This window comes from Rhinolophus hipposideros, assembly GCF_964194185.1.
Source record: "Rhinolophus hipposideros genome assembly, chromosome: 26".
Classification (NCBI taxonomy): Eukaryota; Metazoa; Chordata; class Mammalia; order Chiroptera; family Rhinolophidae; genus Rhinolophus; species Rhinolophus hipposideros.
Window position 1 is genome coordinate 721,239 of NC_138072.1, and position 17,095 is coordinate 738,333.

Below are 17,095 nucleotides of genomic sequence, written 5' to 3' on the forward strand. Positions count from 1 at the left end.
CGCCTGGCAAACCGCACGCACTCAGGGGAACGTTGGTGCCCAGCCCTCACTCCCGACAGGAGCCCGTGTGGAGAGGAGGGTAGCGGATTATCCACCCAGCCCAGCCCGCGGGCAGAGGGAGCCAGGGGATCACGGAAGGGCACCTACTCTGTCTACAGCCCTGCCAGCTGGGGGCGGGGAGGGGGGGCAGACAGGGCTATTTTGGGATCTGGGGGTGAGGGGAAGAAGGCTGTTTACAGCTGTCCCCGTCTGTCCCCACCCCCTCCCGGGAAGGGCTTAGGGATATCGCCTCAGCCCTCGCCCACCCTTCCCTCCTGGGTTTGTTTGCCACATGCACAGGGGAGCTGCTGGATCTGCAGAGGCTCAGGTCTTTCTTGGCAAGAGCTGCTGTCACGGCAGGTTGGGCACCGAGAACAGCAGTGGACTTGGGAGTGGAGCAGTCACAGCTAACAGCCCCACGCAGGGCAGCGCTCTTTAACCAGCAATGTGCTGACTTCAAGCCTGGTCGGTGGCCTAGGGAATGGAGGCCAGGTCTTTCATCACACTCGCCAAGTCACCCGCTGATAAAGGGCCGTCTGGCTGGGGATCGTGCTCAGCCACTAGCTGGAGAACGGTGCCTGCTGTGCCGATGGGTCCCCCAGCCCCCGGTCCCCGCTCCTCACTCAGGAAGGGACCATGGCTCAGTCAGATCCACTAGGATGCCTGAGTGGGCGAGGGCTGGCCGGGAACCGGTGCCCTGTGGACCTGCCCTGGGTTGAGGGACAGGCCCCGCACAACGCCACAAAGGCCAGGGCGGGAGAAACACCATTTCTTCTTCCCGTTGGCGGCCGAGTCAGCGCAGCCCATCTCCACTGTGCCGGCCGGGCAGGAACCAGTCTTACTGGGGGACCTTTTTGTAAACCCGGGACAGAGGACTCAGGCTCCTCCCCAGGCTCACAGAAAGGTCCCAGCGAGGCTGAGGCGAGCCCCGCAGGCCGTCCGTCCTCACGGCTCTCTGCCCCACGCCCAGGGACCCCGTACCACCATTTCCTTAGAAAGTCCTGTCGTTTCCAGGTGCCCTGCCAGACTCATGGCACAGTTCCCACCATCCACACCCCATGGACTTCTGTTCCCTCCTTGTCTGCTGGGACCCCTTTCCCCCTCTCCCCCTTTTCCTCCAAGACCTCGGGCTTTCACCACAGGACCCACAGGCCCAGCCGGCCGCCAGGTCTGCCCTCGTGCTGCAGAGGTGCCCAGTGTGGGGCTGTCCTGGGACCAGGGGAGGAGAAAGCTCAGCAAAGGGAACCAATACGCCGTCACTTCCAATCAGAACGGGGCAGGGTCAGCCCAGCGGGGCGGGCGCCCTCCCACTTGCCCTGCTCCCCAGACAGGGAGGCCTATCCTCCCCTCGGTCACCGAGACCCTGACTCTGCAGCAGCAGCCGAGCTGCACTGAGCACTCTAATGCCATGAGCCACCAGGGCTCCCCGCTATGGCCGGTGGGGACACGGGATGGGACACTTCACCACTTGAGGCTACTCCGAGGTGGGTGCTAAGTTCCGCGTCCTACAGATGGGGACACCAAGGAGGCGAGGGGTGTCACCGCCCTAGCTTCCTCCCTCCACCTGTGATCACGTCGTGTCAGCAACTCTCGACTCGAAGGGACCACGGAGGCTCCCAGCCAGGCCCTCACAGCTCTTGCTCCAGTACAAACCACAGGCGGCAGGCGGGCTGGGAAGCCGGTGCAGCCCGAACCCCAGGCAGACCAGTGAAGCTGCCCTTCCCCACCTCCTCACAAACCCCCGACTAGAAGACGGGGTCCCTGTTAGACGGCTGGCATTGCAGCTGCAGCAGTCCAGCAGACACAGGCAGAGAATCCGGGTTTGGGACTGTCACCGACAGTTCCTCCTGGCTGCTGTGCCACTGGGATCCTGACCGAGTGTGGTTCCCATCTGCTCTCCACCCGTGGAGAGGGGTTTTCCCCGGATGGGTGACTACCAACGGGGGCCAGCTTCTGGGGGCACTTCTACTGACTCATGGCCGTCACTTCGGGCCTCCAGGTGCTCTTCGGTGACGTGTCAGAGCAGCCCAGGGCGCCACTCACACGCCCGGCTTGCCAACTCCTAACCCGCTCGCCCGACCCTGCCCTTCCAGGACGAAGCCAGATGCAGGAGACACCCAGGAGCCCAGACCACCCGTGGTCAGTCCCACGGCCTGGGGCAGACCTCTTCTTCCTGCTCAGAAGTCATCCTCGTCAGCAGTGGGCACGACCCACACTGCACCTGCTGCACTGGTGACGAGGGACGATGTGACACACACTGGAAAAACAAGAAGTACCTGCACACCACTGGGTCCGACGGCAGGGTGCCCCCACCACCGCAACGAGGACCCATTCCTCAGGCCCGGTCCTGCCCTGAAACCAGGAGGGTACCAGTCTGTGTGGGAGCCCCACACGCCGGCTCTCAGCAGTCAGTGCAGCCGGCACGAGACCCAGCTTCGGTGCCAAAGCCGAGGGCTGCTTCGCCCGTGAGCACTGGACCTTCCGCACGGCCTTGCGGTCACTACGGACAGAGTCTCGAGGTCCGGCTGGCTTCCTGACAGCCAGCGGGCCAGACCCGCCATGCTTCTCCACCATCAGGGACTCCCCAACTCAGGCACAGGCTGTCCTGGGCGCAGAGCTGGCTGGCAGCGAGCGCTGACCGCCCGCCTCCCACCCCCGCGGGAGCTGGACACAAGGACACCACTGGCCAGAATCCTCAGGCTTCCATGGACGTGTGCACGGGGAAGCCCCACGGCGGGGCCCTTTCTTTGACAATGGAGAGGTGAACGCACTTCCCATTCCGCTTCCTCAGACTGCCGTGTGGGAGGGGCACTGTCTGATTTCTATCCTGACACACCCTGTGGACCCATGGCAGACTAAGTTGCCAATGAAGGGACCTCCTTAGACACCGAGGGGACTGCACCCGTTCTTGGCGTCGCCTGTGGCTGGGGCAGCTGGCACATGGGGTCCGGATGGCTTCAACCTAGGCCTTCCCGTATTTCATCTTCCTTCTCAAGGGCACAGAGGCAGAGGGGCTGAGACTCCTCGGACTGAGTTCATGTGTAAAGATTACTTTACTCTCCTAGAAAAATACACGCTGCAAATCTCAGGGCTACAACTTAACCACTTCAGAGGGTCTCTGGGGAAGGCAGTAACCTTTGACTATCTGTCTGTGGAAACGTGTGGGAGGCATATTAAATATAGTTGGGTCAGGTGGACTTTTAAAAAAATCTGTTTTCCCCCTTTTTGTTCTAAAAGAGGAAAAACAAATTGCCATGTGTCTGGCTTCGTTTGTGTGTGAGCACGTCTGTATACACAGGAACAGCTTGGGGAGGGGCTGTCATGCAAAGAGGCAGGAACAAGATGACGTCCTCCGACAGGGAGCCGTAGTGTTGTCCGCAGGGGGGAAAGCCTCGAGGCCGCAGCCAGGGGCTGCTCCTGCCATTCCTACCGAGAACCCAGACGCCTGAGCAGGAGGGCAGAGAGCACCCGCTCTCCAGGGCACTCCAATCGGAGCACATCAGACGTCCTGTGAAAGCCAGTGGGTGATCTGGAACAGACGGTCACTTCCTGTGCACCCGGCAGGGCACAATAAGCCCTGGCCACGACTGTCGTGGGCAATGTTTCTGGACGGGCCGGCAGAGGCCTGGAAGGACACAGGTGGGGGCGCTCATGGAGAGGAAAGGGCTCTAGAGCTCGGGGATCTTCCGGGGGGCTTTGAGGTGTCCTTTGTTCCAGCATTCCCACGTGACAGCACTGTGAGCTTGGTCTGAATGGTCGTCATTGTCACTCTGCAAAGGCCAAGGGCCGAGAGTCAGGAGGCCACTCTAGGTGGAGAAGAAAGTGCATCTCCATGCCCGAGGGCGGCAAAATGGTTGGTGGCTGGGCCAGGCGGATGGGCCAGCACGAAAGGCTCGCTTTCTAGATCCCGATGGTCTGCAGAACCCGCCTCTCGTTGTCGTTAAGGTGGCCGGAGAACATCACGTAGCAGGGCTGCTGAGCGAACTGGCAGAGGAAGTCCGTGAGGTATGCCTGGAGGGAGGAGGGTGGTGTCACGACGGCCCCGGGTCACCCGTGTGCCCTAACGAGAACCACGAGGGGCTACGGGCACTCGGGCGTTCAGACAAAGGCCAGCGCTCGAGGCAGGGCTGTCTACTCCTGGGGTCGAGTTTCGCTTCTACCCAGAGACTCAGGTCCACAGGGGACACAGCTCCCCAAGAACGCATCTCATCCTCCAGCCTCACAGCACCGGCAGCAAACACACCGGGGAAAGTGCCCGGCCTCCCCGAGCCTGGGACCACGCAGCAAGCCAGGGACTCAGCCCTGAGGCTGCAGGGGGGGCGACAAACGGGTCTGAGCCCGTGTCCCTGGGTCCGTGGCTTGAGACACTGTCACTTGCAAGATGTCCCCTGGACAGTCTCACCTGCAGGTCAATCTGATAGAGAGGGTCCTTCAGGGCGTCAGGGTCGTCCTCCTCGTCGTCCTCGTAATAATCGTCCTCTGTGAGACACAGCCGCGCGGGAGGGAGGATCAGGCACAGGCCGCGGGGACGAGGCGGGGACGAGGTGTCCCCGGGCGGCTGACGGGACGCGGGGGCCCACCAACACCCATGCCCTTTTGGCACCCGACTCCCGCTGCCGCACGCACAGAAGAGGCACTTCCCACACTCCGCTCCTCACACGCTCACCGTATTTGCTTGTAGCGAGAATGTCGGACAAGAGCTGGCCGGCTACGCCGTCCTCCTCCTCCTCATCCTGCTCCTCGTCTTGGTCCTCCCACATGTCGTTGGCGTCATCTACTTGGAGACGAGAAGCAGCTGGGGTAACGCACACTGTCCCTTCCCGAAGCCAAACGGGCTGGGACAGAGAGCCCAACGGGTTTCCACCATGTGGCCTGGAGTCCCTGGTGGGAGGAACCAGGGACGGCCGCACCTCCCAGCAAGTTGGGGGGAAGAGCCGGGCGATTAGGGGCTGAGCAGCCTGGAGGGAAAGCAAACTGGAAGGGCCGCGGCAGCTGCCTCCCTGCAAGCGGCTCTGCCTGCCCCGCACGCCGGCCAGAGCAGGTGCAGGGAGCGCCTGGGAGCAGCGCCTCCGTCAGCCCCACAGACACCCTGACAGTGGGGATGCGCGCGGGCAGCCGGCGGAGCGGCCTGGGCACCTGGGCTCCACTCTGCAGGAGCGGCCTGGCGGGCAGCGTTGGCCTCCATGACGTTGGACAGCTCGTTGATGATCAGCTTTAGGATCTTGACCAGCAAGGGAATGTTTGTCCAGCGCTCAGGGTCTGGGAAGGAGAGAAAGTCAGGCTGTCACTGGGCTCACTGTTGGCAACGCCTGTGCTGCTGCCAGCAGAGAGCGACGCACAGTTCTATAATTCCAGTCCACTTGGTGTAACCAGGTTTCAGATGTTGGGAGACACGAGAGCTTGGGAATTAGAGGAGCGACATTTTTGCCAGAAAGCAGGCTGGAGCCAAGTAACTGCCGAGCACGTGCTGGTCCCAGGGGCTGCCGCTGGAGCAGCACAGGGGACTAGGAAGCCCCAGGCCCGAGAGCAGCCGTGCACTCACCACCCACAAAGCGCCGCGGTCGCTGGTACTAGAGCCCCAACAAAGCGGGGTCGCTGGTACTAGAGCCCCAACAAAGCGGGGTCGCTGGTACTAGAGCCCCAACAAAGCGGGGTCGCTGGTACTAGAGCCCCAACAAAGCGGGGTCGCTGGTACTAGAGCCCCAACAAAGCGGGGTTGCTGGTACTAGAGCCCCAACAAAGCCGGGTGGGTCCCTGGTGCCTGAGTGGACGTTTCCTGACGTCCAACAACAGGAAGGGACCATCGTGTCTGGACCTGTTGCTTACCCCTGTTGCTTTCGGCCGCTTCTCCCCAAAGCCCGCACTAACACTTATAGTTAACGTAGAGATGAAAACGCACGGCCCCCACCCCGCGTCCCCAGCATCACCCACTCTTGGCTGACTTGGAGCGCGTGCGAACGCCCTCGTCCACGCCGTAGATCTCCTCGCCCTTCACGCGGATGTCCTGCAGCCGCTTGTCGTCTGCGTTGATGCCATGCTGAAGCAGCTTACACAGGGCCACAGAGCTGGCGGGAAGAGTCCGGAAGGATCACTCAGCCCCCAGCCCAACGGCCCCCGAGGGGCTGAGCAGTCACATCCTAAGACTGTCTGACGGTGAGCGTCTGATCACTACTCTTAGGAGAGGACCATTCAGCTGGGGCTCAGCGTCCACAGACGCTCCACTGGGGACACTTGGGGAGCAAAGCCGTGTGTGCAAGCTTCACACTGGGCTCCCTGCTAGGAGGTGCGATGGGGGATCAGGACCCGTGGGTGGGACCCAAGTCCAGGGTCAGAAGGAGAAGCCACCACAGTGCTCGGTTGCGTGAGGTCTGACACAGAGGAGGGTCTGCAGCCGACAGATGAGGAAACATGGTGCCCCCGTGTGGGCTGCCTTTGGGGCACTTCAGGGTGGCAGCTCTTCCGGTCAGACAGGTTAGCAATAAAGAGAAGGGAAGAGCAGTACAAGGAAGGGGCAGTGTGACATGGCACCGAGAGGCCGGGACGCGGCCAGGAAGGACAGACGCCTGCAGGCCCCACCTGACTTTGCCCTCGTACTGCCCGTAGAAGAGGTGCTGGCGGCTGGTCCACTCGGCCATCACGAACTCCAGGGCGGGCTTGCCGGTCGGCCCGGGGAGGCTGCACAGGAAGTCCAGCAGGGGCCCCAGCTGAGTGTGCACCAGGTGGGCGAAGACCATGATCAGGGACTAGGAGGCGACGAGAGGGGGCGCCCTTCAGGGAGACCGATCTCTGCGACAGGAGGGCAGGACACGGAGCTGTCCTTGCCAGCGTTTCTTGAGTCCACACAGAACGATTTCCCTCGACTGTCCTACCAGTCCAGTCCGAGAGCACGGTAACCAGGACCGTGCGCTGACGCCACCCCATCCCGGGCGTGAGGGAAGCGCCCCCCGTGACACCCAGCGTCTCGGCCTGACCACTGACTCCATCTCTCCCACCCCCTCACCTGCATGACGCTGAGCGTCTCAGCCTGCTGCATCTTGCTGAGGATGGCACGCAGAATCTGGTCCAGATTCTCGCCCAGCTCCCGCCCAGCCTTGGAAATGAGGGTGGAGACGAGGCGGCCCACGAAGGCCGCGGTGAATTCGGACGTGCGGGGGTCCAGGAGCTGGCTCACCACCTGCATCACGTACCACAGCCCATTGTGGCCTTGCTCATCGTGCCACTGGGCCACCTGCTCCAGCGTCACTGACACGTAGGCCCGCAAGCATTCGCCACCATTCTGGGGAGACAAGGGTGGCAGGCCAGATCATCAACAGCGGGACAGACAGCAGAGGGCCCTCAGTCCGTACAGCAAATGCTGCCCGCTGAGGCCTAGGCCCCTAAGAGTGGGGAGCCCCGAGGGCTGTGGGGGCTCAGCCCCCTCGCCCGTCAGTGAGTCACCATTAGACACACTCAGTCCCTGCCCTACCTACCCAGCTACCTCCAGAATGCGTGTTTCTGATCACAAGGGACAGTGGACAGGCACACAGTCGTAACCACCAAGACCACCTCTGGGACTGGAAAACCGCCCAAGCAGCAGAAGTTATTGGGGACTGCTGGCACCTAGGATTCCCAAAAGCCCATCACTTTGACTTTATCAATAGAACAAATATCCGGAAAAGACTTCCTTATGGCCCAAGCCCTATGCTGCCACCTCTTCCACAGCAGTGACACCGACATAGGGGGGTGTCCACGTCTACAGTCGGAACCCCCGAAGCATGAATGACCGGCTTTTGCACATATCCCGTCCTGGTTCTTTGGGTAAATGTGGGTGTAAGGCTTCGATCTCAGAAGCACGAAACGGTTCCTTTGCCTCCCAGGAGCCCGTGCCTGTGGGGCTGGCGTCCCTGTGAGTCACATGGTGAGATACCTGCATGGTGGCGTTGTCGTCTGTGTGCAGGGTACACTGTGCCACAGCAGGAAAAGCCTGGCAGATGAGGAGCTGGGAAAGGGGGGGCTTTGAACTCCGCACGACTGTGGTCAGGATGTCGATGGCTGTCTGAGGAGAGAAGAAAGGGGGCTCAGGACTATTTCCACAATGGGGCCGGGGCTGCCCCACAACCAGGCTCCTTCCTGTGTGGGAGCAACACAGCAACCAGAGCACGGTTTTGAGAGAAAAGGAATGAGGAGGTGGGCGGAGCTCTCAGCCTCCTCACGTCCGGCCAGCGGGCGAGTGGCACATGGCAGTGGCCTAGATAGCCAGTGACACTCAGTGGTGCTGACTTGGGGTGGTGCTCTGCCCCATCCACTGAGGATTCCTGTGGACCAAGAGCCGTTTCCTTAAAGTCCCAAGAATCACCCACTGTTCTTGTGGGCACAGGAGCCCAGTGAAATCACCCAAGACGTGGTGCTCCGGGTTTGCTGTCAGTGGGGTGGGCTGTGCAGGCGGCACTGGCAGAAGCCCCGCCCCCACACCCCCTCCACTCACCGCGCACAGCCCTGCTGGGAGCTTGTCCGCCGGCGCCTGCATGATGCTGACCAGAGTCGGGATCAGCCTCATCTGCATGGGGCCCTGGCAGGCTTCGATCTGGGACAGCTCCTTGAAGATATCCTGGGCCAGCGAGGCGACGACAGGGTCTGAAGAGGAAAAGGCGACACGGAACCCCCGCCTGATGGTCTGCATGTGCTTCTGTGTGGCCCTAAGCTACATACCAGCTTCTGCTGGGATTACGTGTCACATACCGGGGACCTAGTGGGGCCACATGAATAACCTGGAAGGACAGGAGAGATGCCAGTTCTCCAAGAGGCACAGTGAGCATGGGGTCACTAAGTCAGGGGGAGTCAGTGAGACGTACCCCTAAAACCAAATGCAGCCTTTTCTGGGGCAAATCTTTACTGTCTTTATTCTCAGGAAACCTAGATGGATGGTGAAACCAAAGGCTTAAGGAAAAAAGTCCCACTGATACTTAACACACACGGAACTTTCAAAAAGTGCCCAACACTGACTTTTCCCGGTTCCCGTGTGTCAAGGAGGACGGCTGTCTGGTCCTAGGGGCAGTCATGAGACAGAACCCCCGAAGCCATTATTCTAGGACACCAGGCAGAGCCTCGGGCGTGGGGCTGCGGCCTGGTCCACGTCCTCCTTGCCCGAGCAGGCAAGGCCCACGCAGGAGACACTCCCGTCACTGCTGCCTGCCTGTGTTAACGGAAGCGACTGCGTGTCCATCCGCGGACGGGTAAGTGGACCGTGTACGGACCACCACGGGATGGCTGCAGGGAACGGGCACTTCCAAGAGTGTCACGTGGAAACCACTCCAGTGATGTGTGTAGGTGAGAGAGCAAATCCTGTGAAGTGTTTGGGACGTCGTCATGTCCTGTAACCAACCCCCAGCCCAACACACGCTTCTGAGATTCCACACTGGAGCGCCCTCTTGAAAAATAAATACCCACCATCTTTTTTCTGATAATAAAGTATTAATAACATACCACAGAAAATGCAGGAAGATATGAAAGGAAACTCCCATAATCCACCACCTCGAGATAACCACCGTTTTCCCAAAAATAAGTCATCAATTCTAATGCGTCTTTTGGAGTAAACACTAATATAAGACTGGGTCTTATATAAGACCTTGTCTTACTTTACTATATGACTAGGTATAATATAATATAATATAATATAATATAATATAATATAATATAATACCAGTCTTACATTAATTTTTGCTCCAAAAGACGCATTAGAGCGGATTGTCAGGCTAGGTTATTATTTTTGGGGAAACACGGTACTCGTAACATTTTGATGTGTTTTTTCCTGCTCTTTTTCCTATATACGTATCATCCTTTTCCTATCATACAAAATCCTTTGGTAAAACAAAACTACACTGGTGATTATGTCCTATGTATTCTGGAAAACTACTCACATTCTATAAGCTCTCTGCCATTGTTTTCAATATTGCTTTGAAAGGCTACATATTATCCCATTTTATGGACATAATTAATCCATCTCTTCATCATTTTCAAACGTGTGCTGCCATACAACACACAGGAGAAATGCTCTGTTCCCAAGCCTTTGTCTCCGTCTCTAAATTATAGCTCTAGGCCTCTGTCAGGAAGCCTGTGACTTAGTTGCTCAGTTTCCGACTCTGTCGTCAGAGTTCTGAATTATCGCGATGCTCGGCAGCGCTTAACTCGGATCAGAGTGGGGCCGGCGCCCTGACAGCGCCTACTCTGCTGACTGACAGCCACATTCTTTGCTTCCGACGCTGCAGGTCACCAGCCCCAGGGTGGTTCTCCCCTGAAGCCACCGCCCACTGCCTCCAGCAGGCGCCCCTCCCCGGTGGCATACCGTTGCTGTACTTCAGGAAAATGGCGATGGTGAAGGGGCAGATTTTGCTCTCCACGCTGGCCGTGAATGCCGGGTCCACGGTGCAGACGATGCACAAAGCTTCCATCACCAGGTTGAGGACCTCGGAGCTGAACTGTGCTGCCAGGTGAATCAGGCCATCCAGGACGCTGGGCAGGAAAGGCTGGAGGACCTGGGTGCTCTCCGAGGCTTTCAGCTGGTCACAGTAACTGTGAGAAAGGCAAGCAAGAGGGACTCAGCAGGGCATCCCTCCAACCCCGCGGACAGCGTGTGTACCTGCAGCGTCACCAAGCTACTTCGACCGAGTGTCTGCCTCTTTCTGTGGCATATTTTATACATGTCGGCATGACCATTTTCTGTTTTCTTTTTTTTACAGGACTTTATTGGGGAACAGTGTACTTCCAGGCCTTTTTTCCAAGTCAAGTTGTTGTCCTTTCAGTCTTAGTTGTGGAAGGCGCGGCTCAGCTCCAGGTCCAGTTGCCGTTTCTAGTTGCCGTTTCTAGTTGCAGGGGGCGCAGCCCACCATTCCTTGCGGGAGTCGAACCAGCAACCTTGTGGTTGAGAGGACGCGCTCCAACCGAGCCATCTGGGAGATCAGGGGCAGCTCAGCTCAAGGTGCCATGTTCAATCTTAGTTGCAGGGGGCGGAGCCCACCAACCCTTGTGGGACTCGAGGAATTGAACTGGCAGCCTTGTGGTTGAGAGCCCACTGGCCCGTGTGGGAATCGAACCGGGAGCCTTCGGAGTTAGGAGCATGGAGCTCTAACCACCTGAGCCACCGGGCCAGCCCCGACCATTTCTGTTTTCTACTTTACTTCTGCTTTGGTCTTTGCTACTGCCTGCAAATACTTCTGTCCGTCTCCCACTCTGTTTTGGAGTAAATCCCACTCGTGTCATTATATCCAAATTATGAAGATGAAGTGAAATGCTGACTCCTCAGACTACTTACTGCTTTCGTCACATTCCTAAGATTCGGAGCTACGATTTCCTTGTTATTTCCCAAATACAGTGTTTTAACATCTCTTCCAACATAACTGTTATTTACTAGGAAATTATTTTTTAGCTTCCACATTATGTAAATTTTGTACTTTTGGGGGTTTTTGTGCATTCTAACATGAGATCAATTTAGATACACATTCTGTGCACACATAAAAGTTGGTGTACTGTTTGTAGGGCTGAAGTTTCCCATACATACATCGCCCACCTTAGTCACGTCTTAGTCAATCAATAACTACTGGGTGCTGTTTACCACGCCCAGTGGGATACAATTATTAAAAACACACTAGTCTTTACTTTGGTTTATCTTTAGAGTGGCAATTAAAATCCATAAAAACGTGGTTTCTGTTAAAAAACCTAACACAGGAATACGGCCCTCCCCAGACACTCAATAAATGTTTTTCTACAAACTGGTAAGTGTCTTATGGGCTCAAAGGTCCACAGTGATGGGGAACTGTGGGGTCTGACCCGGATCTGTCCGGGCTTCTTCTTGGCCCAAAACACGCTGACTTTCAACACCAGCTCGCCCTGATCTGACTCTTCAGAGTGGACATGGCGCCTGGCCTGCTCAGCTTGCGACTCCCCAGCCACGTCTGCTCCGCATCGTCTCTATGGATTCACTGGTGCCCTGCCGCCTCCCGCTTCTCCACGCCAAAGGCCTGGTTACTGTGCCCTTTCGGTGACCTTGATACTAGACAGTCTGGAAAGCACACCACCTGGTCGGATCACAGGGGATCTTACACGCCATGCCGAGGGAGGTCACTTTATAGTGGAAGCCAGCGTAGCTCAAACGTTTTAAGAAATTATCCGTAGCACCTACTTTCATCTTCAGTCCCAGAGTCTTCACGGAAAACTGATGCCCGAGGAAGATGCCAGATGTTTATCCTGTGGCTTCAGGTACCACCATGCAGCCGACAGCTCTCTTCCGAAGGTGATTTTCATTCTTTTTCATGCTTCATTCTCTGTCCTCCTTTGACTGGATCATCTCCAAGGCCCCGTCTTCTGGCTCACAGGTGCCTTCTGCTTCAGCCATTCAGCAGCTGATGCTCTCCGTGCAGTTTTCATTCATTCATTCATTGTGTTCTTTGGAACCAGATTTCATTTGGTTCTTTTCTGTGATTTCTCTCTCTTAGTGGAACTTCTCATTTTGTTTCCTGATTTCATAAACTGTCTTTCTGTGTCTCCTTGGAGCTCACCGAGCTCCTTTAAGCAGCTATTTTCAGCTTTCTACGGGGCGAGTTGCAGATCTCGGCGTCTCTGGGGTTGGTCCCTGAAGAACCGCTGTCCTGTGTGGTGTCGTGTGGCCTTGATCTCTCACGCCCCTCAAAGTCTTGGGCGCTGCCCTCTGCAGAGCCATCACCTCCTCGGGTCTGACTGATGGCCCTCTTCAGTGTCCAGTCTCGACTGTTCTGCCCCAATGGGGGGTGTCATCTCTGCTGGACTGCTGCAGTCTCACAAGGCTCTCCGGTCTGTGGGGGGGGGGTCAGTGTCCCCTGGTGTATGGACCTGTCCAGGTCTATAGCCGACAACGGTTGTCAAGTCAGCTGCTGGAAAGTGGATGGCACCGGGGTTTCCCGGCCTTGTCCCTGGGGCTCAGCTCCCCAAAGCGCACGTGTTGATGAGGACGAGACATGCGGGAGAGGCCTCGTTCAGCCATCCCACTGACATCACTGCCCCTTAGTGCTTTCTAAAGACACGGTATCTCCCTAAATGCACGATATCTCGATCCCTGCTTCAAAAGGTAAGAGTGCAGGCAGGTGGAGACAGCTTTGTTTCTAGGATTTTAGGGAGTGTTTAGGAGTCAACTGAGACTCTTAAATTTGGACTTGAAAATAACAGTGCTCTCGCCAGCCTGGGCAGGAATATAAATAAATGATTGTTGAGCCCCTAGTACTGAGCAGTGAAAGGGAGGTAAAGTTGGGAAGAAACAGGCAGTGTTTCCAGGCCACATTATCCCAATTTTGGTTTCTAATACAGAGCAATCAATCCACAAAATGACCTGAGCTCTACTCCTGTTCTCTAATTCATTGCCGGGCCACCCTATGCGAGTGACCATGTCCCAGAGCATCAGGCCGTTGGCCCCCAGAGCTGGGGTGAATTCCCAGGGACTGGGGAAGAGGGAGCGGGACTCATCGAGGGCTCCCAGAAGCCATGTTGCTGGTATGGCTTCTTCTCCTGTCCCACATTCATTCTGCAGACCTTCGTCAAACATTTCCAAGCAACACAGTCCACTGGAAAACTGCTGTCTGGGGCCTCTATTCTGAGTAATTTTCTCTCAAAATAGTTTTCATCGCCCTAAGGTGGCGTACTCACCCCCAGATGGCTCTCACAGCAGAAATGCGAACTGATGGGGGTTGTGTCTCATGAAGACCACTAACTGTTGCCTGTAGAAACTGCTGGATCAATTCAGGGGACATGGCAACAGTGAACCGACTGGCAGCCCAAAGTGCCCGACCCAAGAGGAAAGGAGACGCTGGGAGGAAGAGAGAGCAGTTAGGGGCTGGACAGTACACGTGCCTGCTCTTCGCCCCTCCTTCCCTCCACCGCCCGCCTAGTCACAGTAACAGGATAGCACGCAATGCACACACTCGGCTGAGAGAATGGGAAAGCCAACGTGTGGCCCGCGGTGCACAATCATCTTCCCATTTCACTCGTTACTCACTAGCAGCGAAAGGGACCGTGGCGATTCTCAGACTAAGAAAGCTTCCCACCCGTCCCACCCAGCTCTTGTCCTCCCGCTGGACTACTAGTGAGTCCTCTCAATGTCTTCACGGCCTTGGGCCACAACGGGGACATTATAAACCATCGCTCTGGAATTCTGTTATTTAAAATGCCAATAAATTCCAGTCTACCCAGTAAAGAGCCCTCCGTCAGCACGGCATTTAAGGCCCCGAGAGGAGGGGCTCTCGCATGACGTGATCTCCCTCTACGGCTCCTAATCTCGGGAACACACGCTCCCAGCAACGTACCTCCCGTGTCCTGTTTCTGGGCCGCAGCCCTCCTTGCATTACCCAACTGCCCGTGCGGGCTGAAGAAACCCTAGCAGCCCTGTGCTGCTGTCAGCCGCCCCTTCAGCCTCCTACACGTCAGGTACTTTGCTCTGCCAGCCCGGGTGTCAGGGCGACCACCCCGCCCACCACAGGCTGGTGAGGACAGGACCACACCGCTCGGCCCGGCACAGGGCTTAATTTAGTCACATGCACGATAAACATTTACGTGATGGGACCTATTGACCAGAACCTAACACACTCTGCCAGCCTAACCGTTCCAAACCGGTTTATAGAACATAGAGCAGCAGCTGTCCTGGGAGCCCCGCATGTGAGAATGATTTCCACAGTAGCCCCAGGACATGCCCTGCCCTGTCACTCTCATTCTTTCACAGTGTACCGTGTGGAGTTCTCCAGGGGTAACATGGTGTGTGACACCACGGCTCTGCCAGCTAATGGAATGTGTGTTTGCATTTTAAAACGTTTTCCATTTTCATTTCTAATATTAAATAATACATGAAATTTATAGCAATTCAATGATCTCTTTGGGATCACTGATCATTTTTTAAAGTGTAAAGGGGAACTGAGACCAAAAAGTTTAAAAATGGCGAGGGCAGAAAAAGCTCTTTGCTGTAGGCATGAAGATAAGCTCAATATTAAATGTTTTGCCAGTCTTTACACAAATATCCTCAGATCTCCATGAATTTTTAAAGATTCTTTGCCAAGACAAATCCTACAAAGAATACGTCGATGGGTTTGAGAAATTCCAACACTTTCATTCCACACGACAGTACCTGCTCGTCAGAGCAGGATGTGTTCAAGGGCTACCCGTGGAGAAGGGGCCGGTGGGGACCGAGAATGGCACAGACACCACCCCGTGTCCAGGCCTACGTGCTCACAATTGGCGGGGACAGCGTTTTGTAAGGAAGATGGCAGGGGCAGAAGCCACGATGGGACTGGAGATGCCGGCCCGTAGGCGCTCTGCCTTGCCGAAACATCAGGCTACCTTTTCCTTTTAGGGCAGGGAGTTAATGCGCCACGAGAAGGGAACATTTTAATTAGTGGACACCAGCCAAGAATACAGCTGGAGGAAATTACAGGAAACAAGCAGGAAGAATGAGGGGGACAGACTGCCTGAGGGTACCCTGGGCTTACTGCTGCCGGCGGGACTCAGCCAGAACCCTCACGGCACAGCAGCCAGATGTGTGTTCTATTCCAACGCAAAATGGCCGTGACCTGAGTGCTGGCTTGAGAGGAAGACTGAAGAATGAGGCAAACTTAGTCTCCCAGTTGGTGAAGCTCGAGCCGAGGTCTCTGGGCTGTTTTATGGGTGCAGGTAAGTTTGAGCTCTAGGGCAGGAAGAAGAATTTCCCCCAAAGGACACGTGAGTGCCTGGCTTACCTATCTCAGTGGACAACGTAACTGAGGTGACGCCAGGCCTAAAGTCTTCCAGAAGCCTGGCACCGTGCCGAGACATACCTGAGAGGTTGAGGTCTGCGAGGATGACACCGGTCAGGAACCCATGCATGTCGAAATGGACCCGGCCGTTTTTCACACTGTCCGTGATAATGGACTTCACTGAGCCCAGAGCAAGCATGCAGGCCTCGTGGATCTTCCACCTGCCAGAGGGGAAAGCAAACCACACTGCCGCAAAGACAAGTATGCGAGGGAAGCAGTTCAGGAAAGGGCGCTCCAGTACAGTGTGACCCAAAGCCCATCCCCCGGCCGTTCCAACCTAAACCTATGGCTGAAAACAGCCAGTCAGTAAAGAGAGCTTTCTAATTCAAAACAAAGCTACAGAACTTCCTTTCAAGGCTTTTTAAACAGGGGCAAAACAAAGGTACCTCAGGCAGTTATTTCAAGGTGGAGAGGGCCGCTTTAACAGATGGCACAAAGCCAGCCTGGCTCCACAGATCCGAGACCCAAGATGTGCCCGTGTGACATCCCCCCACCCCACCACGTGGCCCCCCTGGTGCCCACTCTCACCAGTGCTCAGTGCCACTGTTCTTGCTTTGCTCGGCTTCCTGCAAATGCCGAGTGGCTGCAGCAGCCAGGGCTGCTGCGCTTTCATTCTGGAAGTCGGTGGCCACAGCCTGGGGAGAGGAGACGGGCTAATAAGCCTCCCCGTGGGAGCAAAACCCATTTCAGCTGCAAGCTGCAAACGTGAGTTCCACTCTTTCACGTGCACGTGCTCAGCTCTGATCAGGCCTCTGACGACATCGGGGTACTGAGTGTATTTCTGAGTGCCCAGGCGATGGAAAGCTAACGACATGCGCAGATCCCTCTGGCCACGTTCCAAAGACTGCCAGGCTCCGACAGACCCAGCTTTGGTGACAACGGACCTGACACTATTTTCTGGGAGCCTGACCGTGGAAATAAAGGCTAATCTACGCACTGGACTTAGGGTGCTCAGAAATATTCAAGTCTAATGAGAATTCAACAACAAAGAGAACAAACCGGCCACCCACAGGTGGCATGGGGCAGCTTCTTCACAGAACTGCAGCCCCAGTCAGAGGCAGAGAGAGCTGGTGTCTGGGTGTCACCCCCCAGTAATCTCACTTTTGTTTTACGTTTGCCAACTTCTGGATTGTGCTCCAGACTCCTGCTGAAGAGGGGGTTCAATGGAAATGTTCCCCACTAAACCGCCACTACTGATCAGAACACTTTATCCTCTGCACAACTCTATACCTAATAGTTACCTGTCAATCAGAACCAGGAGCTAGGACTCTGGAATT

The 17,095-nt window shown here is 56.4% G+C and overlaps 1 protein-coding gene across 3 annotated transcripts in view; it reads right to left on the reverse strand.

The window, feature by feature from the left end:
* Positions 1 to 3,068: 3,068 nt before the first annotated feature.
* The window catches only part of IPO9 (importin 9), a 35,392-nt gene continuing 21,365 nt past the window's right edge, over positions 3,069 to 17,095 (reverse strand). For 2 of the 3 annotated variants that reach the window (XM_081038901.1, XM_081038902.1), the window contains exons 12-24: positions 16,347 to 16,453; positions 15,840 to 15,979; positions 13,687 to 13,846; positions 10,361 to 10,587; positions 8,504 to 8,652; positions 7,946 to 8,074; positions 7,040 to 7,315; positions 6,616 to 6,782; positions 5,971 to 6,104; positions 5,176 to 5,298; positions 4,706 to 4,813; positions 4,442 to 4,518; positions 3,069 to 4,050 (exon numbers count right to left, since the gene is read on the reverse strand). In XM_081038901.1, coding sequence (XP_080895027.1) covers positions 3,940 to 4,050; positions 4,442 to 4,518; positions 4,706 to 4,813; positions 5,176 to 5,298; positions 5,971 to 6,104; positions 6,616 to 6,782; positions 7,040 to 7,315; positions 7,946 to 8,074; positions 8,504 to 8,652; positions 10,361 to 10,587; positions 13,687 to 13,846; positions 15,840 to 15,979; positions 16,347 to 16,453 — 1,908 coding nt within the window. In that variant the 3' untranslated portion in view covers positions 3,069 to 3,939. Of the gene's footprint in view, positions 4,051 to 4,441; positions 4,519 to 4,705; positions 4,814 to 5,175; positions 5,299 to 5,970; positions 6,105 to 6,615; positions 6,826 to 7,039; positions 7,316 to 7,945; positions 8,075 to 8,503; positions 8,653 to 10,360; positions 10,588 to 13,686; positions 13,847 to 15,839; positions 15,980 to 16,346; positions 16,454 to 17,095 lie in introns of all 3 variants that reach the window. The other variant, XR_013992626.1, reaches the window with a different exon arrangement.